Source organism: Astyanax mexicanus, chromosome 6 (assembly GCF_023375975.1).
Source record: "Astyanax mexicanus isolate ESR-SI-001 chromosome 6, AstMex3_surface, whole genome shotgun sequence".
NCBI classification, from domain to species: Eukaryota; Metazoa; Chordata; class Actinopteri; order Characiformes; family Acestrorhamphidae; genus Astyanax; species Astyanax mexicanus.
The window spans coordinates 51,714,322-51,741,225 of NC_064413.1; the positions used below are offsets into that span (position 1 = coordinate 51,714,322).

Sequence of the window (26,904 nt, forward strand, 5' to 3'; positions counted from 1 at the left end):
TAATTAAGTTTTTTAAGGTCTTTGAGAATATTTTCAAACTTCTTGAAATATTTCAGATTGACTGACCTTCATTCTTTAAAGTATTTTTTTTCTTTACTTATTTAAGTAGTTGTTGCTTCTCATAATATGGATTATGAACATTACTCAAATATTCACTATTCACTGTATACCTGTAACTCTACCTCTTCACTACTTTACTTTAACTGATGCTCTCAAACACTTTATTAAGAGACAAGAAATTCAAGTGATTAACTCTTGATGAGTTCAGCACAGCTGTTAACTGAAAGCCTGAATTCCAGGTGACTCTACTTCATAAAGCTGACTGAGAAAATCCAGCAGAGATGCGCAAAACTGTCTAATCTAAGAATCTAAAATATAAAACATATTCTGGTTTGGTTAACACTTTTTTGTAACAAAATACTTACATGTCTTATTTTTTATAGTTTTTATGACTTAAGTTTTATTCTACAATGCAGAAAAAATTAAATAATGAAAAAACAATGAATCCAAACTTTGCTACTGTGTGTATTATTTACTGTATGTATTAATATAATGATGATAGTATATTAATAAGTCAGTTTCAGGCATCTCATCTTCATCTTTATCTTCATTCATTTCTTGTTATGCAAGACGATGGTTGGTGGGAGGGGACACAGTGTGGGCTCCACTCACTTTCATTGAAGCCCCCCCATTCCCCCCCACGCCCCCCACCCCGTGGCTAAGTTTAGAGCCGACGCTCATCAGCCACGGCCCTGCTGACCAGCATCCAAGGTCACTTCAGCCTGACATCAAATCACAGCATGTGAAGTGGATTGGTAACAGTCATGTCACTCGGTCTAGACGATGACACAATAATTAACGTGTTTAATATAAAATGACCGCAATTACAGTCACTCAGTGGAGGGAGACGGTAATGACATTGGAGGGTCATATTTAACCTGCTGGATATTAAAACTAAATCTACAAAAGCACCTTGTTGGCAGGCTTACCCTGATGAAAAAAGTATATACTTAATTGTACTTAAAACATATTGAGAAATGCCTAAATATGCTGTAAATATAGTAACAGATTTATGTACTTAATTAAAATATATTAAAAGTACATTAATATCATGCTTTCATCAAATGTTTGAAAGTAAACTTTGATCACACTTTTTAAAAGTACAATATAGTGTATTTTAAATAAATAGACTACTATGAAGTACACTTTTAGTTTAATGTAATTCAGTATACTTCTTAAATACTGATTTCCAAATATACTTTTGTACATTTTTAGCAAAGTGTGTTAAAAACAACTGTTACAGTAGTTCACTTAAAGTACAATGTATCATGTAACATTTTAGAAAACACTAAAAATTGTAGTACAGTATTTTCAAATAAATATTTTATACCCAGTAAAGTATACTAGAAGTGTGCTACTTACAAAAGACAGGAACAAGAAGTATATTTGTTCTCTACTGTAAATATATTTAACATAAATTCTTATTACATTATAATATACTCATGTAAAATAGTGATACAGTTGTAATACTCATTAAATGTATTATATATTTACTGTAAGCATATTTAAAATATAAGGTTACATACATGAAGTAGTTTAATTATTAAAATGTTACTTAAGTATATTTAAAATAGTTCCATTTTAGTACAGTTACGTACACTTTTAAGTAGCACAATGTAAGTAGGGCTTTTGTACTATTTTTATACTGTAATGAAAGTATAATTAGTACAAAAAACAACGTTTTTATCACTCTTTAAATATACTGATTAATAATAATGTGGCTACAAGAACTCTTTAGTGCACTATAGCATAATAATGATTAGTATACTTTAATCTACTTTTTTTCACTAGGGTAAGGTTCATCATTCCTCAACTCTAATACGGAACTCTAATAAGGAACACAAGAATGTTAAAATTATATATCTTGGCATTCTTGAATAATGCACAGATGTAAAACAGGCAGATTCTAAAAAAAAAAAAAACTGTTACATCACAGTCTCAACTCATTTACAACACGAACCAACCACCTAGGAACACCACAGCAACCACTTAGCTACACCAAAGCTACTGCCTGACAAGCAAAAGTAATGGCATAGCCTCAACCCCAACAACACCATAACAACCACCCAACCACAACAACCACAAGTTCAAGACTCAATCTACCTCAAATGAATTGTGCATTGTGATTTTATAGTAAGACCATAGCAATGGGATGACCAAACAACACCATATCAACCAATCACCTAGAAACACCACAGCAACCACTGAGCAACTACTAAGCAACACCAAATGAACTGCCTGACATTCAAAAGTAATGGCATAGCCTCAACCCCAACAACACCATAGCAAAGACCCAGCCACAACAACCATACATTCAAGACTCAATCTACTTCAGATTTATTGTGCAAAAAACACAGCATTCACCTAAGATTGTATAGTAACACCATAGCAATGAGATGACCAAACAACACCATATCAACCAACCACCTAGCAACACCACAGCAACCACTAAGCAACTACTTAGCAAAACCAAATGAACTGCCTGACATGCAAAAGTAATGGCATAGCCTCAACCACCTAGCAACACCACAGCAACCACTAAGCAACTACTTAACAACACCAAAGCAACTGTCTGACATGCAAAAGTAATGGCATAGCCTCAACCCCAACAACACCATAACAACCACCCAGCCACAACAACCACAAGTTCAAGACTCAATCTACCTCAAATGCATTGTGCATTGTGATTTTATAGTAACACCTTAGCAATGGGATGACCAAACAACACCATATCAACCAATCACTTAGAAACACCACAGCAACCACTGAGCAACTACTTAGCAACACCAAATGAACTGCCTGACACGCAAAAGTAACAGCATAGCTGCAACCCCAACAAAACCATAGCAACCACCCAGCCACACAAACACAGGTTCAAGACTCAATCTACTTCAGATGTGTTGTGCATTATGATTTTATCATAACACCATAGCAATGGGATGACCAAACAAAACCAACCAACCATCTAGGAACACCACAGCAGCCACTTAGCAATTACTTAGTAAGACTTGCAAAAAGTAATGGCATAGCTGCAACCCCAACAACACCTTAGCAACCACCCAGCCACAACAACCACAAGTTCAAGACTCAATCTACCTTAAATGCATTGTGCATTGGGATTTTATAATAACAACAAAGCAATGGGATGACCAAACAACACCAATCAACCATCTAGGAACACCACAGCAACCACTTAGCAACTACCTAGTAACACATGCAAAAAGTAATGGCATAGCTGCAAGTTTCAGTCAAACTGATTCAATCTTCAGATTTATTGTGCTCTATTTATCTACGGTTTTATCTGCATTTCTTTCAGATACAGTATTTAATTATTGTGAATTAATAAAAAATCTGGAAATATCCACATATAATTCAACAACTGAATGTTTTTATCCTGCTTAAACTTTTCCCTATAGTCGCAGCTGTGAGTGTTACTGTACTAAGCAGTGTCAGAGGTCAGACAGTGACAGGTCAGCGATCTGCTGTCCAACTGAGCGATTACAGAAACGGGCATCATATCAGTGACATCCCCAGAGCATCTGCTTTACCAACACCACCCCCTCCACCCCCCGCCAGATTTTAATCCCATAATGTCCTCAGATTTACCGGAGCGTAATCTTGTTTAGAGGGACGAGCAAAATATGGGTGAGCCTCAAAATGTGCTTACAGAGGCTGATACTGACCGGGCCGACGACAATCAGCCCTGTTAATTACAGAAGACTTTCACTCAGTTCCAGCATCTCCTCAGAGCCCGGAGACGTCCAAACAGCAGATCTGAGAGATGATTCAGTCTGTGCTCAATATAGCCAGAGCCAGAGATCAGCTCAGCCCTCAGCATCAGCCCTCGTTAATAAAGAAAAAGAGGAGAAAAAAGTGTTTATGCACTTTTTACCCAAGTTAAGTTAAAAAAAAGGACCATACCTAATGTATATGGTTAAGGGATTCTTAGAAAATGCATTCTTAGCTTAAGGTTTCACTTACTTTGTACCACCAATATATACTGTATAAGCCCTTTTCAGAACGACAGCTCTGGAAAAAAAATAAGAGACCACTTAAAAATTATGAGTAAAAACCTCTGGAATATAATTAAGAGGAAGATGGATGATCACAAGCCATCAAACCACCAAACTGAACTGCTTGAATTTTTGCACCAGGAGTAAAGCAGCATAAAGTTATCCAAAAGCAGTGTGTAAGACTGGTGGAGGAGAACATGATGCCAAGATGTATGAAAACTGTGATTAAACACTATCAGGGTTATTCCACCAAATATTGATTTCTGAACTCTTCTGAAACCTTTATGAATATGAACTTGTTTTCTTTGCATTATTTGAGGTCTGAAAGCTCTGCATCTTTTTTGTTATTTCAGCCATTTCTCTTTTTTTTTCAAATAAATGCTCTAAATGACAATATTTTTATTTGGAATTTGGCAGAAATGTTGTCTGTAGTTTATAGAATAAATCAACAATGTTAATTTTACTTAAACATTAATCTATAAATAGGAAAATCAAAGTAAAATGATTCAGAAACTAAAGTGCCCTCAGCTCTCAGTACAATTTTAACCCCTTTAAAGACTTATACATATTTTTCATATTTTTGTTATTGATCTCAGTGAGTCGTTTCTTCAGTCTACAGTTTCAGATGAGGCTGTGTGTGTGGGTGGGGGTTGGGATGTGAGGACGTGGGGGTGGGTTAGGGGGTCTTGTTTCATGGCGCACTTCCTGTGTCGGCTAATTGATTGTATCAGGTTGTTTCGTGATGCATTGGCATGTTGTCTCCCCCCCCCCCCCTCGTCCTCCCCCTGCAGAAAGCTGGTGATATAGTGCTTTCTGCTTCATCTCTTCAGTAAATTCCCAGATTGAAATTCCGTTCAGACAGAGCGGCGCAGTGAGACGCTGCACTCATACTAATTCAGGCTAATACAGGAGAGGGACTGATTCCTCCCAGCTGACATTTCATTTCTGCAGACAGTGAGGTCAGACAGACCCCTGTCTCTGTTTTAATAATAGACATTTCCATTTCACTCTTATTCCAGACCCCGGTCACTAACTTTACCTCTCTGATTGCCCACCAGCATGTGTGTAAGTGAATACACACTGTATACTCCAGCATTTTAGCAGCAAATAATTGATATAAACATAATCATACATGTTTTAATTTTTGTTCTACATTATACAGGGGTTGGACAATGAAACTGAAACACCTGTTGTCATTTTAGTGTGGGAGGTTTCATGGCTAAATTGGAGCAGCCTGGTGGCCAATCTTCATTAATTGCACATTATTGCACCAGTAAGAGCAGAGTGTGAAGGTTCAATTAGCAGGGTAAGAGCACAGTTCTGCTCTAAATATTGCAATGCACACAACATTATGGGTGACATACCAGAGTTCAAAAGAGGACAAATTGTTGGTGCACGTCTTGCTGGAGCATCTGTGACCAAGACAGCAAGTCTTTGCGATGCATCAAGAGCCACGGTATCCAGGGTAATGTCAGCATACCACCAAGAAGCACCAACCACATCCAACAGGATTAACTGTGGACGCTGTAAGCGGAAGCTGTCTGAAAGCGATTTTGGGGTGCACCTCAACTCTCCTGTTTCCACCAGAACTGTCCGTCACCACAATCAATTATTGTGCTCTAAAACCAGGTGTTTCAGTTTCATTGTCCAACCCCTGTACACGAATACTGAAGTCTTCCAGACCATAAAGGAACACATTAAAGACTATAAGGAATCATGTAGTAACTGAAAATGTAAGTTAAATGATTATTAAATGTAACCCTACATCCAACTCTAACCCAAACTCTTAACATTTTAGGATTGAGTTTAGGGTTAGATTTAAAGTTTAGGGTAAAGTTAGTAACCTAAAGTTAAGTTGCATTTAATAGACAAGGCCTTAAAATGGACCATCCAAGTAATATGTTACTCTTAAAAGTGTTGAATGAACCAAAATACTATGTGAAGCATTTCTGAGGTTGGTAAATCTGATGACGTATCCTGTAACAGCTCTTCCTTTCCTGGGGCGGCCCTGATGAGTGCCAGTTTTATCATCATTAAGTTTGTAATGGTCTTCATAGTTTGGATGACTTTATTATTAATTTCCAATGCAAAAAATATTAAAATAATGAAAAAACAATGCATTTAAGGTGTGTCCAAATGATTGTACTGTATATAACTGGTGGTTCACTGGGGTTCTGTATTATATTCAGTTCAGTGTTTTGTCTGATTCTTTTTTTCTTCTGTAAAGCTGCTTTGTGAAAACATCAGTTATATAAATAAATTTGATTTGATACAAAACAACAATTTCCATCCTTAAACAACTCTACGGCACTTTCTATTCTTCACAAAAACAAAAGCTGTCATTTTTTGTATATTATTTTCATCATATTGACTCAATACAGCAATACTGATATCACTGTAGATCGCAAAGTACAGGTTTTACACATTCCTGTAACTGTAAGAAAAGCCAAACTCTATATTTCTAAAGGTTTGTGACTTTAAGAGTTACTTACTGCTGATACAAGAATTTAGTTATGTATGTTCTTACTTTGTCTTTTTTAATTTAGTTAGAAATTGTGTTATTTGTTGTGTGCTTTGCTTGTTATAGTGCATTTTTTAAGCAAAATAAAAATATTCCAAAAAGCCTTTGGATAGGAGCAGATGCTGTTGCAGAAGAAATGCTGGCTGAAAAGGGTGTCCACAGACTTTTGGCCATATAGTTTCTGATTTTCACATTGTGTAAAAATGACATGATACATGAACCAATAGAAATATCACAAAAGGGATAATAAATACTTGCAGGTCTGCCTGCAATTCTGACTGAACTTGTTTCAGGGTGAATTCTGAATAATTGATAGCAGGTTAGTTACTGTATGCGATGTTCTTAAATAATTAACCTGCAGTTTATTTAGTTTCAAGTACAATGTACCTGATAATTTACCATTTTAAATATTGAAGGATTTTTATTTTCCCATTAGCAATATTAAAAATATTTTAAAAAATGTATATCTTAGTTACAGTGGGTTGTAATATGGATGCAATACTACTACTACTACCCTGCACATACTGTGAAGACCTCATTCTCAGTACTGTCCAACTCAATCAATACATCCATCAATAATCAATCAATAGTGTTTGTGTCTCTGAGAAGCAATTTGTTGCTGTCAAGCAAAAACCTTATATCTTGCTTTTGCTTTGTCACACATGTTATAAACAGGCGTACAGGAGTTACATTAATCATGATACAAAATAATAAAAACTAACAAACGAACAAACTGTTAATCAGCCTGGAGACAGTCTGGGATTAGTGTCTGGCCTTCAGGCGAACATTAAACACTTTAACAGCCAAGTGGACGTCCTGCTACTCGCTAATGACTCAGTCTGAGATCTGGCCCTTTAACAAGCTGTGCTGTTTTACAGGAATTTTAAAATATTTACTATTCTAAAGAAAAAGATCAGTTTATATGGAATTAAGCAGAGCTTGGTCTATCATTTTATATTCTACCTACTAAAAGAGCCAATGCTGGCTATTAAAGTTAGTAGTGTTTAAAAATTGTCGATACTGATACCATTACAGTACTTTTTTGAAACCAAAAAGCTGAACCAAAAAATACAAACACGTATTTAGTTTTTTAAATAATTCAATTTCTAATTGTATATTCCATTTTCTCCCCAATTTACACGGCCAATTACCCAACACACTCATTAGTACTTACCCTATCACTAGTGATGCTCCAACACCAGGAGGGTGAAGACTAGCACATGCCTCCTCTGATAAATGTGAAGTCAGACTCCGCCTCTTTTTGAACTGCTGCTGATGCAGCATTACCGAGTAGCATCACAGCGCTAACGCTCGGAGGTTCTGATACATGAGCTCACAGACGCAGCCTTGTGCTGATCCACATCACCCTAGGAGTGATGAGGAGAAAGAGCGTCATCTACTACTGTACCCACCCAGAGAGAGCAAGACCAATTGTGCTCTCTCAGGGCTCTGGCAGCTGATGGCAAGCTACATGAACAGGATTCGAACAAGAGATCTCCTGATCATCGTTGCAGGGCCTTAGTCCGCTGGACCACTCATTGTAGAGCCCTCCACAACATATTTATTTAACAGCCGACATGAGTAATCTCATTCTTATACTGTTATAATGAGAGCCTAAGATACTTTTGGATTAATGAGCATGTTTATTTGTGACGCTTTATTATGAAACAAAAACAGCATCATTACTTTAACTGGTTAACTACAAATATTTTCTAATTTCTAAGTATATTTCTGGATGCATTTCTGCTTGTAGGAGTTCCTTTTAAGAAATATTTGCATTAGATTGGCAAAATTAAATAATATTTATAATGGTGGTGTCAATCATTTAAAAATTCTGTATTATTGTGAGGGGACAGTAATAGTAATAGAGTAGTAATAGATCCTTAATACTGTATTATAATATCTCAGGGTGTAGTAAGCAGGGACAGGGCGAGTGAGAGAGAGAGAATGTCATTATTTCTAAAATAACTAAAAATATAATAAATGTTAGTAAGAAAAAAATCGTATCCATATAAGAAAATATGTGAATTATTGCTTTGTAATTAGAGCATTTCAGTTATGTTTTTTTGTAGTGCGTTTATATACGTTTTACATAATTTTAGTTGCATTATCTGATTGTTTTTTTAAATGCAAATAATCACAAATTAAATGTTAAAATATAAACTGCTCCACAGCTGAAAAAAACCTAGTGCCATTAAAGCATTACATTTCAGGAACTCTAGCCCCTGCGGTCAGCATGCTTCATGATTGTTGTTATAAAATAACTAAGTTTTGGAAGAAGGAATATGCCTGAAGCTCCTCCCCTTTCCAATCGAGTTTTCTCAACTCTCCAGTGCCCCATCTCCTCCCATTAACTCTGTTATTTCTCCTTCCTGACTCTACCAGAGAAGAGGGGGGCTGGCTATAATAGTTTTATTCACATTTTAGTCATTTGATTATTATTAGTTTAGTTTTAGTCAATAGATTTTCCAAAATATTTAATTTAATATTCAATTTATGTCATGTATTTTAATTATTTTTATTTTAGTTTAGTGTTATTATTTTTAAAGAAAATACGTTAAAAAAATTTTATGTTTCACTACTTCATTACTGTTGAAAGTTCAACATATAAAACACAATAGTTTTACATAACATTAAACATAACTTTGTAATTAGTTTTAGTTGTAGTTTTAGTTTTTCAGGGGTTGGTTTGCAAATATGTGAGATGAACAATTTTCATAATATATGTTGATACACTTATTAAGGCAAGCGTGAAATAACGCTAATACTCTCCTCTCCTGCTCCGTGGAGTCGTCTTCAGGTGAACGCTGAGCTTTTTTTGAGCATTTCTGTTTGTTTTGCTGGGTGGTGTTGGTTAGCTTGCCAGTGTGGCTGGACTGTGGGTAGGTGACCGGAGTCAAGCTATCCGCGCTTCGGAAATTCCCATTCAGTGTAGCTTGCTTTAGCTTAGCATTAACTTAGTTTAGCCTAGCCTGGCTGGTTAAGTTACCGTTCTGGCTGTTAGACGGCATTAGCCGAGCGATTTTCCTTGCCTTTTTTTTCACAAAACACGAGTCAGCGCTGCGGGTAAGTGTGCCGTGGCTGAGCGCTAGCCTGTGCTAAGCTAACGCTGCTTTTGGTGCCGGTGGAGGTGATGATTCAAAACTGTCCTGTGTATATACGCCGTTACTCGGCAACGCATTGGCATAGTGATACAAGTTTAGTGTGAGAAGGCCGTGATGTTATAACGAATATCATCACGTCTAGAAAACTTCTCAACCAATCAGATTGTGAGGTCGGAACTAACTGTTGTATAAAACCCTAATATTGGCTGAATTAACTGTTAAACGGGGGAATTCTGCCTTCAGAATTTTATCAGGGTTACACATTTACTACACACTATAAGTTCACACTTGACCCAGTGCACTGAACCCTCAGAAAAAAAATATAAATATATATTTTGTGAAAATGCCCTGAATGCTCCAGCTGGTACAGGGCATGCACTAGTTTACAGTCAGTCTGTCTCTGTGTTCTCCGGTCCATGTGTCCATCACTGGTGATGACCTCTATTCCAAATGTCGCCCAGCTGGCAGAGCTCTGTGACTGGTCTTCTGAAATCCGGCCACAGGGCGATGCTCCCAGTGTTATAGGCAGCTTTACAGCTGGATCTGATACAGGTTTCTGTTTCCACCAGATCTCTAACTCCAACTCTCTCTATCAGTACTGAGAGTGTGCACACATGGAGCCCTATTTTAGAGTTCTACAGGCAAGCCATCAACCGTGCACTGTTCAGCTTGATTTAGAGCGTGTCAGTGAGTCTTTGCTATTGTAACGACAGGAAAAGTACACCTTGCACAGCTTGAAATGTGCAAAAGGCATGTGCTACCTCTCTTAATTAATTATGGGTGTGTTTTGGGCATAAGGTGAAAGAAATCATTTAGTGAGTCACTTCTCATTAAAGAACCAGGTGAGCTCTGACTTTGGCAGATTGGTATTTTAACAGCGCAGTGCTGCTGTGCCTCTCAGCAGAGGAAACTGTGCTGCTCGGACACCTCTATATATATATATATATATATATATATATATATATATATATATATATATATATATATATATACACACATACACTAGGGGTGGGCGATATGGCTCTAAAATAATATCACGATATTTCAGGGTATTTTTGCGATACGATATACTTGGCGATATAGGAAAACTAAAATAATTCATTCATTTTAGGAATATAGTAGAACAGTATAACAGAATAATCATAATGTGGCAAAATATATAATATAGCATAAAATAATATAATGCAGCAAATAATATTGCAGAATATTTAGTGCATGTATATAAACTGCAAACTAAAACAATTATACAACAAATACACCTAAAGCTTCACAGTAAATAATAGACTACTTTTAAGACAGAACAGCCCTATTATCACGATATGGATTTTTAATATCATGATATTTCTGTGTCACAATATATTTTATACAATATAATATTGCCCACCCCTAACATACACTAATACTACCCTTCCCATACTGTGAAGACCTCATTCTCAGTACTGTCCAACTCAATCAATAAATCCATCAATAATCAATCAATAGTGTTTGTGTCTCTGAGAAGCAATTTGTTGCTGTCAAGCTAAAACCCTTATACCTTGGTTTACATAGTAGTAGTTACATTAATCATGAAACAAAATTACATGAAACCAAAGTTAAAAAATGATACTTTGAATTCGATACCAAAGATTCATCGACTCAAGGATTATTGTCATTCACATCACCTGTGGTACGAAATTGTAATCTCACGGTCCAGTTTACACCCAAAAGAGCAATTATTAAAATAGATAAATATAAGATAAAATAAAATAGAATAAAATAAAATTGAGTAAAATTGATAAAGATAAATACACAAAAAAGGCAGAGAAGTCAAGTAGCAGCAACATGAAGTCCAGAGTGCAAGTTTTGCTATAGCAGCATTTTTCTAACCAAAAAATACAAAAAGTGATCATTTTTCTTTCACAACAGATTAATTTAACAACCAACATGAGTAATCTTATTCTCATATTGTCACTATGAGAGGCTACCATATTTTTGGATTAATGAGCATGTTGTTTTGGGCATAACACAAAATAATTTTTCTTTAAGAACCAGGTGTGCTCTGACTTTGGCGGATTGGTATTTTAACAGTGCAGTGCTTCTGCGCTTCTCAGCAGAGGAAACTGAGATGCTTGGACCTATATATATATATATATATATATATATATTAGGGGTGGGAATCGTTTACTATCTCACGATTCGATTCGATTCCGATTTTGGGGGCCACGATTCGATTCAAAATCGATTTTTGATTCAAAACGATTTGAATTATAAAAATTTCTGCTTCTGGCTTATGAATCTTATTGAAAAAAAACCCTCCATAATATACACTGGTCCTGGAGCAGGTAATGTGTTACAAAAACAATAAAATGTGCAGGAATGTGGGTCCTCAGTGACAGAGGAATCACTGGGATATCACAATGACGTTAATGAACAATAAATAAATAATAAATAACACTGCTTTATTACCAGGCTACTAGCGGTGGTGTGTAGGTGACGCTGCTGGGCTGATGTGATGATAGCAGTGGAGCGCTAAAGTTCAGGAGCAGCTGCTGATTAACTAGTTAATTTAAGGTCGTTGTATTTCTTCAGAAAGGGGGCAGGAGGTGGAGAAATTAATTCATATGGTCCATTCCTTAATTCCTCTGTGATGAGGAGCTGAAATTAGCTCTGATTAGCTTATTGTATTTTTCCGTTCCGCCTTAAATGCTGCAGCCCGCTGCCACCTGTAGCGTTATTTAAGGTGGAACTGGAAAGTTAGCTAGTTAGCTAGCTAACAGTTACTGAAACTAACTACTAGCGATCTTTTTTATGCTTGTTATGAAGCATTCTGCCATAAAACATTGAAACTACACGTTAATCTAATGTAATATAGTGCTTGTTCTGCCATCTTACCGGTGATTCTCAAACACCTACGCTCTGTGTGTGTCTGGAAGATCTCCGTTTGAAAGGACAAGCGCTATCCCCAGGGTTGCCAGGTCCAACAAAAATACCCAGCCCAAAATCAGTCGAAAACCCGCCCCTCAGAATCGATTTTGGGACATTTTAAATCGATTCTGAATCGTAGTAAATGAGAATCAAGATTCTTATGTGAATCGATTTTTTGGCACACCTCTAATATATATATATATATATATATATATATATATATATATATATATACAGTACAGGCCAAAAGTTTGGACACACCTTCTCTTTTTTAATGCGTTTTCTTTATTTTCATGACTATTTACATTTTAGATTCTCACTGAAGCATCAAAACTATAAATGAACACATAAATGGAGTTTTATGTACTTAACAAAAAAAGGTGAAATAACTAAAAATGCTGTTTTATGTGGAGTTATGTATCATAACTACATTTTGGGAGTGAACCACGCCCTCACTCCTCCCACTTTCTTCCCTATTTAAACCGTCACTTCCTCTCTCCCTGCTCATTGAACAAACCTCGCACCCACCTCCTCCCCATCTTCCTCCTTCTTTAATTTTATTCTCTTCTCATGTTTCTCTTCATGAGAGGGGGGGCTTCGGCTTCACGCTTTACAGCGAAGCTGCCCTGAACTCCACCCCAAATACTCTGAGTTCGCTCCCCCTCTTTTCTTCTTCTTCTCTGCCCAGTGAAGGGCGTGGGTCAATACCAGCAAAATTCTAGTTTCTTCAAAATAGCCACTCTTTGCTCTGATTACTGCTTTGCACACTCTTGGCATCATTCTCTTAATGAGCTTTACGAAGTGGTCACCTGAACACCTGTTTTCCAACAGTCTTGAAGGAAGGAGTTCCCAGAGGTGTTTATTAGCACTTGTTGCTCCTTTGCCTTCTTCACTCTGTGCTCCAGCTCACCCCAAACCATCTGGATTGGGTTCAGGTCCGGTGACTGTGGAGGTTCAGCTCATTTTTTGTTAAGTACATAAAACTCCACATGTGTTCATTCATAGTTTTGGTGCTTCAGTGAGAATCTACAATGTAAATAGTCATAAAAATTTTAAAATAAGCTCTAATTTGTAGAGCAGGTTCTTGAACTCTGTAAGCAAAACTATGAGTATTTCCACACAGCGAGAAAAAGAAGAGAAACATTACTCAGCAGAACAATTATCTGAGTCTACAGCCAAACACATCCAATTCCCCTCCTATAAGAGCTTTAGAGCGAAAAAAAAAAATACAGTCAAGACTCTGGGCTTTCTCCCATGAGGACCAGTCCGGCTACACCATCGTTTTTCTCTACAGATATTACCACTACAGCCAGTTCACCACAGCCCCGCACCAGTGGGATGTCAGCAATGCTGGAGCTGTGGGAAACATCAGTGATGCAGTTAGGCAACAAACTTACTTCATAAACTAACAGCTCATCTCTGAACGTGTGAGAAGAATTAGAGCCAGAGGGAGAAAAGCGAAGGGAAAAAGCTGATGTTTTATAATAGTAATTATCAGAATACTGTTCCTTTCAGCCCTCATAACTATTAAAATTATTGACTTTTCTTTAATTTGACTATTTATCATATTTATAAGACTTTAGACTAATAATATAAAAAATAATATAAAAATATTATATTCTTTGCAAAAAAACAAAACACTAAATACAAATAAATATAAAATAAAAGTTATATATATATAACAGTTTCAATTTAGTAAAAACAAAATAATATAGTGTATATATATATATTTTTTTTTATTTTATTTTTATTTTTTTTTTCGTCAGTAGTTACTTTCCAGGATCAGAATGTAACAAAATAATAATAATAATACAATGTAACAAAATAAAAAAAATAATGCAATGTAACAAAATGCTATAATGCTATAAAACTCAATAATAAAGTGCATTATATTTAATGCATGCAACTGCAAACAATTAAACAAAACAAGTACAAAATAAACTACTTTCAAACAGAATACTGTTATTATTATTTTAATTTATTTATTGTTTCAAATCAAACCATACAGAAAGCATATTTTCCAGTGTGTTTTGGGGAGGGGTGGGGGGGTAGTGAACTATAGGACTCTGTGGGCTTGGCCTAAGCTTTTGTTCTTCGTGCTTTAATTTTTGCTTCTACATTACTTTTACTTTTATACTTTAAGTAAATCTGAAACTAAGTACTGTTATACTTTTACTTAAAGAGTAAAAAGCTTGAGTTGATACTTCTACAACTTCTACAGAAGTATTTTAAACCCTGGTTTCTATACTACTACCTACAGAGTAATGAATGGAGATACTTTCAAATCTTTGATTCAGAGTAAATACTGTAAGATGCATCGTTTTAATGTGTTTGTGTGGAATTTAAACACCTGGCCCATTATATATTGATGTTGACACATAAGCTAGATCTGCATTTACTATCTTTTTACGTCGTAATGATTTTTTTTTTTTATTCGTATAGATGTTACAGGCTCCATCTCCCGCAGTGTTATCTCTGAGAATGATCTACGGCATCTATTGGCTCGGTATACGCCACATAATAGGAGTTGTCAAGATAGCAAAAGGCCGTAATAGACGCAATTAACTTTTCAGCCGACTATCTGCGCCCGGCGGCGGTTTCAGGAGTGAAATATCGTGGCAGGTTATCTGCTAGGATGAGCCGTTTCAGAAGGTCTGAAAATTCAGACGCACAAAAATTTCTGGGAAAATGTCACGCGGCCGGCGCATTAGCGGGCTGAAATGAAGAGGCCCCCGGTCGCTGTTGTACATCTTTCATTATTTATTCATTATTGTATTGACTGGCCTTATCTGGAAGGGATCCTGCGAGCCGAGGCTGGAGGCAGCAGATTAGGGAGCACTTTGTAAATACATGTAGGTGGTAATAAGCAGGCTGCAGCACACCAGGCCAGGACGAGAGGATGATGTTATGGACTGTGAGTGAGTATTAATTCATTACTAAAGGGATAAACAGCAGTCGTGAAGCTACGCCCCAGCAAACCCAGGCCTAGACAATCCGATTTGATGATATAATACAAGCAGGAGCCTCTGAAACTGTTCTGAACACAGATTCACAGATTCATTTAGGCCGGTAATGATAACTGTTTTTATTTACGTTAAGTAAAGCTATGTTAAGTAAATAAAACTGTAATTAAAGTCAAATGTGTGCTGAATGTTAATCTATACAGATTTCTCTCCTTAAAACTGTTTATTTGGGTGAGTAAAACTACAGTAAGCTTAGATTTCCAGATTTCCACTAAGGCTGGGTGCAGCAGCATTAGCATTAGCGACTTGCAGTAAACGCCACCCAACAGCGCTACACTGAGGAACCCTGAATGTTCCGGTAAGCCAGGGTGACATTAGCTAGCGGTTCATCCCACGTAGCTTGTTTTAACACAGTTAAACATACAGGCTACAGTCTGATATACTCAGCTCTGAACAGCGAAAGAACTAGCAGTTAGCACGGTTAGTGGCTAATGCTAATATTGTTCCAGCCTTGGTGCTGAAGAAACTTCACTGAAGCGGTTAATGCTAGCGGCTAATGCTATTGCTGCTCCAGCAGTGCTAGCCAGGGTTGGCAGCAGGCTACATTCTAATTGTAATTTATGCTACTTATGCTAATTTTATACTATCAGTAACCTTAAATAGCAAGTCCACAGCCACGCCTTTGCAATGTATGTGCAGCATGTGGTTTTGCATTGTCTTATATAAAGATATAAGATATATAATAAAACAAACAAAAAATAAAATAAAAAAGCAGTTACGAGCAAACGAATGATGTGCAGATGTAAAAGGTAAAAAGCATAAATATAATGCAGGTAACTGTGCAGTAATGAATTCCACTATATGAATATCTAAACCAGTAGAAATAGTGATATTACTATTAACTTTAATTGTATATATAGAATATAAAATATAAAAAATATATTGTAGTCTTGTTGAAAAATGCATAGAATATTTTTTGGACATTCTTATTTTGGAGTGGGCAACAGCTAGATTCTACAGCGCTGAGGCAACATCGATTCATTTTTGGACTGATGTCATAAATTATGTAAAAATTTTAATAATGTTGAGACCACTTCAGATATCTCAATTTATGAGTTAAATATAGAAATAAAAACAACAAAATAGGTAAAATTAGTAAAAGTAGCTGCAAAACAACAGTAATCGGCCATTTATTCAGGCATTTAAATGGCTTTTTAAAAGGTAATACGAGTTTTTTCTGGGATTAAAAGCGTGAATTCAGCTGTAACTGGAAATATCTGCACTGCAGAACTGTGCTGGACTGAGGTGCACAGCTTTCCACACGTGCTCACGTTTACAAGCACGTGTCCAAACGTGGAGGGAGGCCGTGCAGTTACCTCGTGTTTACTCCTGCCCCTCCCCCTCATGCTTCCCAGGCAGCAGCAGCCTGTTACTCACACAGACACAGAGACAGCACTGTGTATCTACTTTTTGTGTCAAGAGTCAAAACATTGCAACATGACGTGTTTGATTTAATTGCCTTAAGTGACATTGCACATCCGGCATTGTGACTATTGCGCATGCACACATTACGATGAAGATGCTTAAACGATATATCATGCAGCCCTAACATAAATAAATAAAATTATGCTATCTAATATATGCCCTTGTTTTTTTGTTCCAATTGCAATATTTTATTATAATGCAGAGATTCCTTATTGTAAAAATCAATGGTGAAAAAGATGTTAACAAAAATGCATTTAAGTGCCTCGAAAATATTTGTAATTTATCTCAATTCTCAATTTCTGAGACACTGTATCGTCCAGTATAAAATAGTTATTGCGCCTGTGCTGAGGCACTGTTGGTGCACTGCCATTAGATTTTTATTAGCAGTGCTATTTCATAAAGAAGCCTAATGCAGTTACACCAAAACTCGAGCCACAGTGTGGGTACCTGTGGGACTAATTAGTGCGTGTGGAGGAAGCAGTCTTATTGTTCCATTGTTAGCTGCCGTGTTCTGGGTTCTCCCCGAGGAAGGTGAACTGAGAGGAAGATCATTCAGCACAACACTCTCACACACTCCCTGTTATAATAATCAGTCTCTGTGCACTTCTCCTAAAGCACTGGAGTGTTACCATCATCTCCGAAATTACAGATACTGTAGTCAGAAGCTCGCTCGCTCTGAAGTCCTGCTGGATTTGTGCTGCTACACTGATTTGGGGAAAGCCAGAGCTAAATAAAAAAATCCATATGACAAACTAAACAGGCTGGGGTTCCCAAAAAACTGCGTAACACTAAGAACTTCATAAACTAGTTAATTAAAATGTGCATTTCTTTCTACTAAAGTAGTAAAGTACTAAAGTCACCTCCAAGTTAATATTTAAAATGACCTGCTTGTTGTTTACAAAGTGCATTATTCTTCATAAGTAATTGTTATTTGCAAGATAAACAATGATATTGTAATTTTAAGTCCATGTCATGCCTCTGGTATAACCGTAATACAGTACCATAATAATGCATTTATACATTTTATTGAGCAATGTAAATTTTTCAATTATTGAGAGGTTATAGAGTAAGGGGCAGTTCCAAAGAAAAGGAAAAGGCCTAGTTGTAGACAATATACTAATTCCAATGTAAAATCTCTATTTAAAATGCTGTGAAGTCCAAGATTAAACTTAATACCTGTCTATGGAACATAAACAGCATACGTAAAATAATAACTTAAAATAATTATTTTTAAAGATGTAAAACCCTGTTTTTAGATGTGATAGATAGACACTAGGGGTGAGCGATATGGCCCTAAAATATGGTAAAAAAAAAAAAAGTATTTCAGAGTGTTTTTGCAATAACAATATTTTTGGAGATATGGCAAAACATTGAATTCAGGGTTTTATTCATTTAAATATGTTTGTAAATATGTTTTATATATTCAGTAGAAACAAAAATAAATCTATAAACATTTGTCTATTTGTCTATTTTCTCAACAACATAAAAAAAATAAATAAATAACGTAATAGCGAGCTCTCAAAACCCGAAAAAACAGCAAAACAACAGCAATCGGCCCTTTAATCAGGCATTTAAATGGCTTTTTAAAAGGTAAATAAGAGAGTTTTTCTAGGATTTAAAGCATGAATTCAGCTGTAACTGGAAATTACTGGAAAACTGGACTGAGGTGCACAGCTTTCTCGCACAGTTAACTCGTGTTTACTCCTGCCCCTCCCCCTCACGCTTCTCAGGCAGCAGCAGCCTGTCACTCACACAGACACAGAGACAGCGCTGTGTATCTACTTCTTGTGTCAAGAATTAAACCATTGCAACATGAAACACGTGTTTGATTTAATTGCCCTAACTGAGATCGCACATCCTGCAATGTGACTATTGTGCATGCGCACATCGCGATGATGATGATGCTTAAGCGATATCTCGTGCAGCCCTAACATTAATAAATAAATCAAATTATGCTATCTAATATATGTTCATTTTTTAAATAAAAAAATAATGTATATTAGTAATTTGAGTTATTTCTTATTTGTGTTGTGTTTATATACTGTATATTTGAAAGCAAAATAAAATCTCAGTGTTTTATTTGTAGAATAAAGATTATTATTAAGAGAATCACAAATCTAATACAGCAAATCTAATCTGAGCTAATCAACCGAACAAACCTCCACCATGCAAATGAGCAACATACTAAAAAAAATGTTCATATCTATCATGCAATCACCTGGATACGCAATAAATAAAAATGCAAACCGAACAAACCAAACCGAATCTTCCCAAGACGACGTGATGAAGAGTGAAGTCAGGTGTGAGGAATCATCTCACTCAGTCCTGCTGCGAACAGTGTGTGAAGCTATTTTTAGAAGCAGCACCAGAATCTGCCAGAATGCCACTGTAACGACAAGCCCTGGAGGCCTGAGAGGAAGCAGCACTGAGAACAATTGGAATAGACCTCACATCAGCTCACCTAGAGCTTCACGGCCCACCAGGACCACCAACCTGCACGGAAGGAGCTGCTGTAGCAGTGGTGTTGATGGTGCTTGTGAGGTATACTCATTAACTGTGTGAGAATGGTAAGGTCTTACTAGGATACATATGAAGATCCTTCATGATGTAGACCATCTGCTTATCTGCTACTAGTTGCTGATGTCTATAGTATCTCTACAGTGTTTAAGATCCAACATTGAGGTCTATTCTCCACTAAAAGCTATGAAATCCTAATATATCCATATTCCCATCTGCATAATATCATGGATCCACCATGATCTGAAAAAACTAAAAGCTTCTACTAATGTTTAAAGATTTACAAAGTGTTGTAGCTCCACCATGATAATAATCAACCTTTAAAAGCTATGAAAGACTGTTTCACAGATCCACCTTGATCTAGATTATCCTAATAAAGTTTAAGAATCTGCACAATAACATATATCTCCATTATATAGAGGATCCACCATGATCTGGATCATCCTCCAAAAGCTTCTACTAATATTTAGAGATTTACAAAGTATTTTAGATCTACAATAATATTGATCAACCACTAGATTGCCCAAATATATTCATATATTTCCATGATATCATGGATCCACCATGATCAACCTCTAAAAGCTATGAAAGTCATAGTCTTCGTACAATATAACAGGTCCACATTAGTGTCGGGTCTACACTGATATAGATGATCCTAATATATCCATATATCTCCATGTTACCATGGATCCACCATGATGGATCCACCATGATATTGATCAAGCTCTAAAAGCTATGTAAGTCCTAGTCTTCGTACAGTATCACAGATCCACCTTGGTGTCAAATCCACCCTGATCTAGATGGTCCTAATATATTCATATCCATCTCCATAATATCATGGATCCACCATGATTTGGATTATCCTCTTAAAGTTTCAAAGAATATTTACAGATTTACAAAGTATTGTAGATCCACCATGATAATAATCAACCTTTAAAAGCTATGAAAGTCTTAGTCTTCATAAAGTTTCACAGATCCACCCTGATCTAGATGATCCTAATAAGACCAAGGATCTGCAAAATAACATATATCTCCATGATACCATGGATCCAACATGTTCTAGATCAGCCTCTAAAAGCATCTACTAATGTTTAGAGATTTACAAAGTATTTTAGATCCACCATGATATTGATCAACCTCTAGATGGTCCTAATATATTCATATATTTCCATATCATGGATCCACCATGATCTAGATCAACCTCTAAAAGCTATGAAAGTCTTAGTCTTCGTATAGTATTATAGATCCACATTGGTCTTGGATCCACTCTGATCTAATATATCTAATCTAATCTTAATATATTCATATATCTCCATGACTCCACCATTATTTGGATCATCCTTAAAAGCTTCTACTAATATTTACAGATTTACAAAGTATTGTAGATCCACCGTGATATTAATCAACCTCTAAAAGCTATGAACGTTTTAGTCTTCGTACAATATGGATCTACCCTGATCTAGACAATCCTAATATATCTATATATCTCTATGATGTAATGGCTCCACCATGACGTTTATCCTCCACTAAAAGCTATGAAAGTCTTAGTCTTTGTACAGTATCACAGATCCACTCTAATCTAGATGTTCCTAATAAAGTTTAAGAATCTTCACAGTAACATATATCTCCATCATACTATGGATCCACCATGATCTAGATCAACCTCTAAAAGTTATAAAACTCTTAGTCTTTGTACAGTTTTATAGATCCACATTGGTGTTGGAACCACTCTGATCTAAATTATCTTAATATATTCATATATCTCCATGACTTCACCATTATTTGAATCATCCTCTTAAAGCTTCAACAAATATTTAGAGATTTACAAAGTATTGTAGATCCACCATGATATTAATCAACCTCTAAAAGCTATGAAAGTCGTAGTCTTCTTACAGTATTACAGATCCACCCTGATCTCAATAATCCTAATATATGCATATATCTCCATGATGTAATGGCTCCACCAAGACGTATATCCTCCACTAAAAGCTATGAAAGTCTTAGTCTTTGTACAGTATCACAGATCCACATTGGTGTCAGATCCAATCCGGATCTAGATAATCCCAATATATCCATATATTTCCATGATATCATGGATCCACCATGATCTGCATTATCATCTAAAAGCTTACTATCTTACTATCTTACTAAAATTTTATTAAAGCTACTAAAGTTTAAAGATCTCAACAGTACTGTAGATCTACCATAATCTGGATCATAGAATTTCAATATTATAGATCTTAACAGTTTTACAGATCCAGCATGGTTGTGGATCTTCATCTAAGCTGCTAATGTTTTAGAATATTCACAGAACCTTGAGATCTTATGGTCCACACCATACAAATACACATTATCATATACTAAAAACTCAGGTCATAGGATCTGAAGAATATCATTAATCTTGATGATTAAAAAGGATCTCCACAGTGTCACTGATCCACCATGATTGGGATCACCCAATAAAAGCCAATGAAAGACAATGATCTTGACAGTATTGTGGATTGTCTTATAAAAGCTACTAAAGTAACAGGATCTCAACCATATCATGGGTCTCAGAGTATCATATATCAACCATGATCTGGATGATCCACTAAAAGCTGCTAAAGTCATAGAATTTCAACACCATAGATCTCAACAGTGAAATAGATCTCCACAGTATCACAGATACACCTTGATAAAATGACAAGTAAAAAGGCAAATATCTTAAGATTCACCCAGATGTGGATCTTCATCTAAGCTGCTGATGTCTTTTATTTCTTCAAAAAATGTCCACATAATATTGAGATGCAATTACTTCAGTAGGTAGATGATCTACATCATCATAGATCTGAACAGTATAATAGATGTACCATGATGGTGATCATCCACTAAAAGTTATTAAAGTCTTAGTATCTCAGCAGTACACTACTATAGATAAAATGTCTTCATTTTATCATCACTACATGTCATCACTACATGGTCGCCATGGAATCTTGTTTCAGTTGATCATCTATTTCATCATAGATTATCTCCAAATTATCATAGGTCCACCATGATGTTGATTGTATTGTCTTCTTAAAGCTACTACTGTAGAACAGTATCTCAACTATATCACAGACTAAAAGTCTTGAGATCACCACAGTATTGTAGAACCACCAACCAATAGCTTCTACAGTATGTGACATTTGCTGGATAGACCACCATAAGGTGTATCACCCACCAAAAAAAAATTAAAATAAGCAATTTTTTTTCCTTACCTGAAGTCCAGGGTCAGATCGGGCGTTAGTCCGTAAAATCCTGCCGACAAGGTCAAAAGCCACCTGGGTACGTAATATCCATTCTCGCACTCCAAATACGGAGATGACCACCTCACGTGAGTTTTGTTTGGGGTGCTATTCTCCCCATTCCCCCGCCTCTCGTAGTTGGACGTGGAATCCCTGTTTGTTGCTCGCTCGTGGGAGCGGGTCTTCTGTCTTCCCCTGTGGTCGTGGTACCACGACGTCTCGGCCGTGTTGTCTTGCAGACCGTGGCGTGCAGGGGTCGCCGACAGGTCCTGCAGGACAATCTGCCCTTCGGCACGGGTGGCCTGGAGGAAGACCTGTGGAGCGTGGGAGGAGGAAGATCCGGTGCTGAAGGCGAGAACGGCGCGGTGTATCCTGGAGTCGCCCTCCAGGATGCTGCGGACCAGCGCCCGGTACCACTCAACGTCTCGTCGTAGGTTCTGGGCACGGGTGCTGTTGCCCCGCAGTAAAGCGGTGAGGAAGGCAGATGCATGGGTGACTGCGTCCATTGCCCCGTGCATGGCACGGTGGGGGCTTGCCCGGGATCGCCCAGGGGGCCAGCGCAGCTCAAACCTGCCCGAGCAGTTGCCTTGGCGCATCACAGAGGAGTCCCCGGTGTGCAGGAATGCCCTGACCACCCTTGGCGGCTTTCTGCCACCTTCCAGCCCCCAGTCTTGGTGAGACCACTGCACTTGCTGAGACCAAATGCTGGACACAAGAAGGCAGCCCACCTGCAAAAACAGAAGGAGCGACAAACTGACCGTAGACATCCTTGATGGCTCTCGGATCCCAACGATTGGGAATGATCTTCACCGGAATCTGGATCTGGAATCTTATTTTCCAAGATGCTCAGAGTCAACTAAGCATCAACATCAAACCATTACATCCTACTCCCTGTTCACCTGTAGGTATCCTGTGCGGTAGCCTGTGCTGTATCCTGTGCCGTAGCCTGTGCGGTATAGCCTCTTCAGTAGCCGGTTCAGTCCTCCCACCTCACTCCTGCCCACGAAAACACTGACGCTGTCAAACCCACGAGTGGAAACCCTGTTCCTTTTCTTACGCCCCCCCCACCCCAACAAACACACGCGCAGGCAGGACTGTGTTACATTAGTCTCGCGCTCGTGTGTGCATCCCGCGCGTCGTCGTCTGCCACCGTATCCGATGCATGCAGATGTCCAAACAGGTTTCTGACGGTTTCTGAGATTTCCCACCTCGGGAAGAAAGAAAAAAGAAAAAGAAATCAAAGACAGAGGCGCTTCTTCACCAGTCTTCTTCACTTCCACAACACACACACACGCATCCCTCCATCCTTCTTACATGCATGCATATACACACACACGCACGCACACACTCACACACAGACACACTCATGCACGCACGCACGCGCGCACGCTCGCTCACACTCTCCGCCCTCCTCCCAGCAGCAGCCTGGTCCAGTTAGAGGCATATAAAGAAGGGCAGCGTCGCGCGCGCGCGCCCCGAGCCCGTCTCCCGCATGTTCTTATAGGGCTTCCTTAGGCGCCCTTGGCTCGTGTTTGGGCGCTCCTTCTGTCAATCACTCGCGGCGGCTCGCGCGTTAGGTGGAGCTGGAGGAGATGCGCGCGGCGTCACTTCAGCAACACCGCGGCGCTGCTGGGTTGCCAGATTGTGCCGGGCTTTCACCCTTTACTTACTATGTTCCAGTTGTTCTGCTGGGGTTGAAGATATAGTAATATTTCAGGTCTAGTGGATATTATTTAATATATTTCTATTTGTTTATTTTGTAGATTTTTTTTCTTGTAATTTTGTAATTTTATATGTTTGTGTTTTTTATTCCACAAATAAAACGTTTAAGAAAAAAAAAACATTTATATTTTTTAATACACAATCTAAAAAGTATAATAGGTATAATATTAAAATTGTTTATAATTGCACTATAATTTTATACAATACCACAATACAATTAACAAAAGTTTAAACACATCTGATTCAGTGTTTTTCTATATTTCTTTATTTAATTTATATTCAAAATTATAGATTATGATATTAAAGGAATTAAAACAATTAGGGAAACATACGGAATATAAAATGCTTGTGTTATTTATTTATTTATTTAATAGATTTTTTAATAGAAAAATATAATACGTTTAATACTGAAATTGTTTATAACTGACTGTAATTGTATAAAGTACCAGTCAAAAGTTTAAACACATAGTTTTTCTTTCTTTCTTTCTTAGAAGAGTCTAAAATATAAAACACATTCTGGTTGTTTAATACTTTTTGTTTACAGAATAATTCTGCATGTGTTCCTGTATAGCTTAAATACAGTCTTCAATAATAAATTTACAATAAAAAAAATCAGGAAGACAAAGAAAGACAGAACACTGGATGAGAAGAGTTTTTAATTTGTTTTTAATTTGCAATAATTTGACAGTACAAATATTAAAAAAGTACAAATATTATTTATTACAATGCCTCGTTTTAAAAATCAGGGCTCTTAGAATTCTACCAGTGAAGTGTGAAGAAACTTTGAATTTGTTAATTGTGTAAAAATAGTGATTTCTTTGCATGGGTAACTCTATGGCTCCATCACAATAGCACTGTAAATCTGTTCGGAGCAGGGTTGAATTAAAACGCTGTATTTGGGAATGCTGGGAGGAAAGGAGGTGGGCTATTTGACAAAAGTTTGCATTTGTTGACATGTTTCATTAAACCCTACGTGCATTTCACAGCAGATTTCTCCTTTAAAATAAATACATAAAAATGGTTATTTTATGTCGTCACTCGCGGAAGCCCTTTGATGAAAAGTACATTATGTTATGTATTTTTTTTAATCACTGTCACACAAAAAGCTGGAAGTCAGTAACAAAATATTTTATTCCAAGACGTTTTAGAACATTTTGACTGGTAATCCTCTACAATTTGGAGCTTTCACAATGTAAATAACAGTGTTTTTAACGCATCAACTACAATATTGGAATCCATAAGAATAATTATTCTGCGACCCGTGCCGGAAAAAAATCTATATTCTATATTCTGCTCAGACCGAGTATAGGATTAAAACAGTCGGTTAATCTGGCAACCCTGGCGTTAGGAGGAGCTGTCTGGTGCTGAAAGCAGTGCCCAGTGAAAACACCCACAGAGCTGCTGGAGAAAATAGCCGCGTGCTGACGATCAGCCGAATTAAGGTTTCAGGTTTCTGTTAAAAAAAACATAAACCCACCGGGAGCGCGCGGAGACACCCCGTTCCCGCCAACAGAACGAGGGTGGGGGTAAGGAAGAGGATAGTGAAGAGGTGGAGGAACGAGTAAGAGGGGATAAAAACATATAATCAATTTCACCAACAGCGTGAAGAATACGTCTTCTGTTAATCAAATTAAATTGCGGCAATCTGCATCACTCAATCTCTCCCAGATTAAGCTCCAAATATACGCAACTACACACTCTTATATTATGTATTTACACGCAGCCCACACGCTCATCAACACCACCAGGTATCAAAGATCAAAGAAAAAAAATCATCAAAAGATCAAAAGCGTCACGCCACCAGCGGTCATCACTGAACGCATCCGCGCAGAGAGTGCCGCAGCATCAGCACCAGCACGAGCACCAGCATCAGCACCAGCACGAGCACCGCTGAAACAGGGGGCACGTCGAGGAGGGGGGCGTGGCGCAGCCCCCAACGCTAAGCCTCTACAAAGTTGTGAATCATGGTGCAATGAGTCATCGCTTAATCCACCGGTCCATATCGACTAGAAGCGCGCGGATCACAGCACGCCGTTCCCGCCGGTAGCGGCTGCGGCGCTCTTTGCGTCAGTGTCGCTAAAATGAGTCAATCGCGCGGTTTGGAAAACAACACGCCGTGCCATCGCCATCCACAGCAGCCCCAAGCCAGTGAATAATAATAATACAGATAATAAAGATGCATCACATCAGCACTCAGCTATTCACTCTTATATCAGGGTGCTGACAGACAGACAGACAGAGATGGCCACTTTATCAGAAACCCATCCCTTGTAGCTTTAACTCCATATGTTTTTGATAGTGCAGACTGGAGCCCAATCGAATTGTTAATCGACCAGAGAGTCGGTCTCTATT

The 26,904-nt window shown here is 37.5% G+C and overlaps 1 protein-coding gene across 2 annotated transcripts in view; it reads right to left on the bottom strand.

Annotated features, from left to right (window-relative positions):
- gpr158a (G protein-coupled receptor 158a) overlaps positions 1–24,306 on the bottom strand; it is a 147,961-nt gene extending 123,655 nt beyond the window's left edge. The window contains exon 1 of one of the 2 annotated variants that reach the window (XM_022662706.2): positions 22,804–24,306. In XM_022662706.2, the coding sequence (XP_022518427.2) occupies positions 22,804–23,597 (794 nt within the window). In that variant the 5' untranslated portion in view covers positions 23,598–24,306. The remainder of the gene's footprint in view (positions 1–22,803) is intronic. The other variant, XM_049480249.1, reaches the window with a different exon arrangement.
- Positions 24,307–26,904: the final 2,598 nt, after the last annotated feature.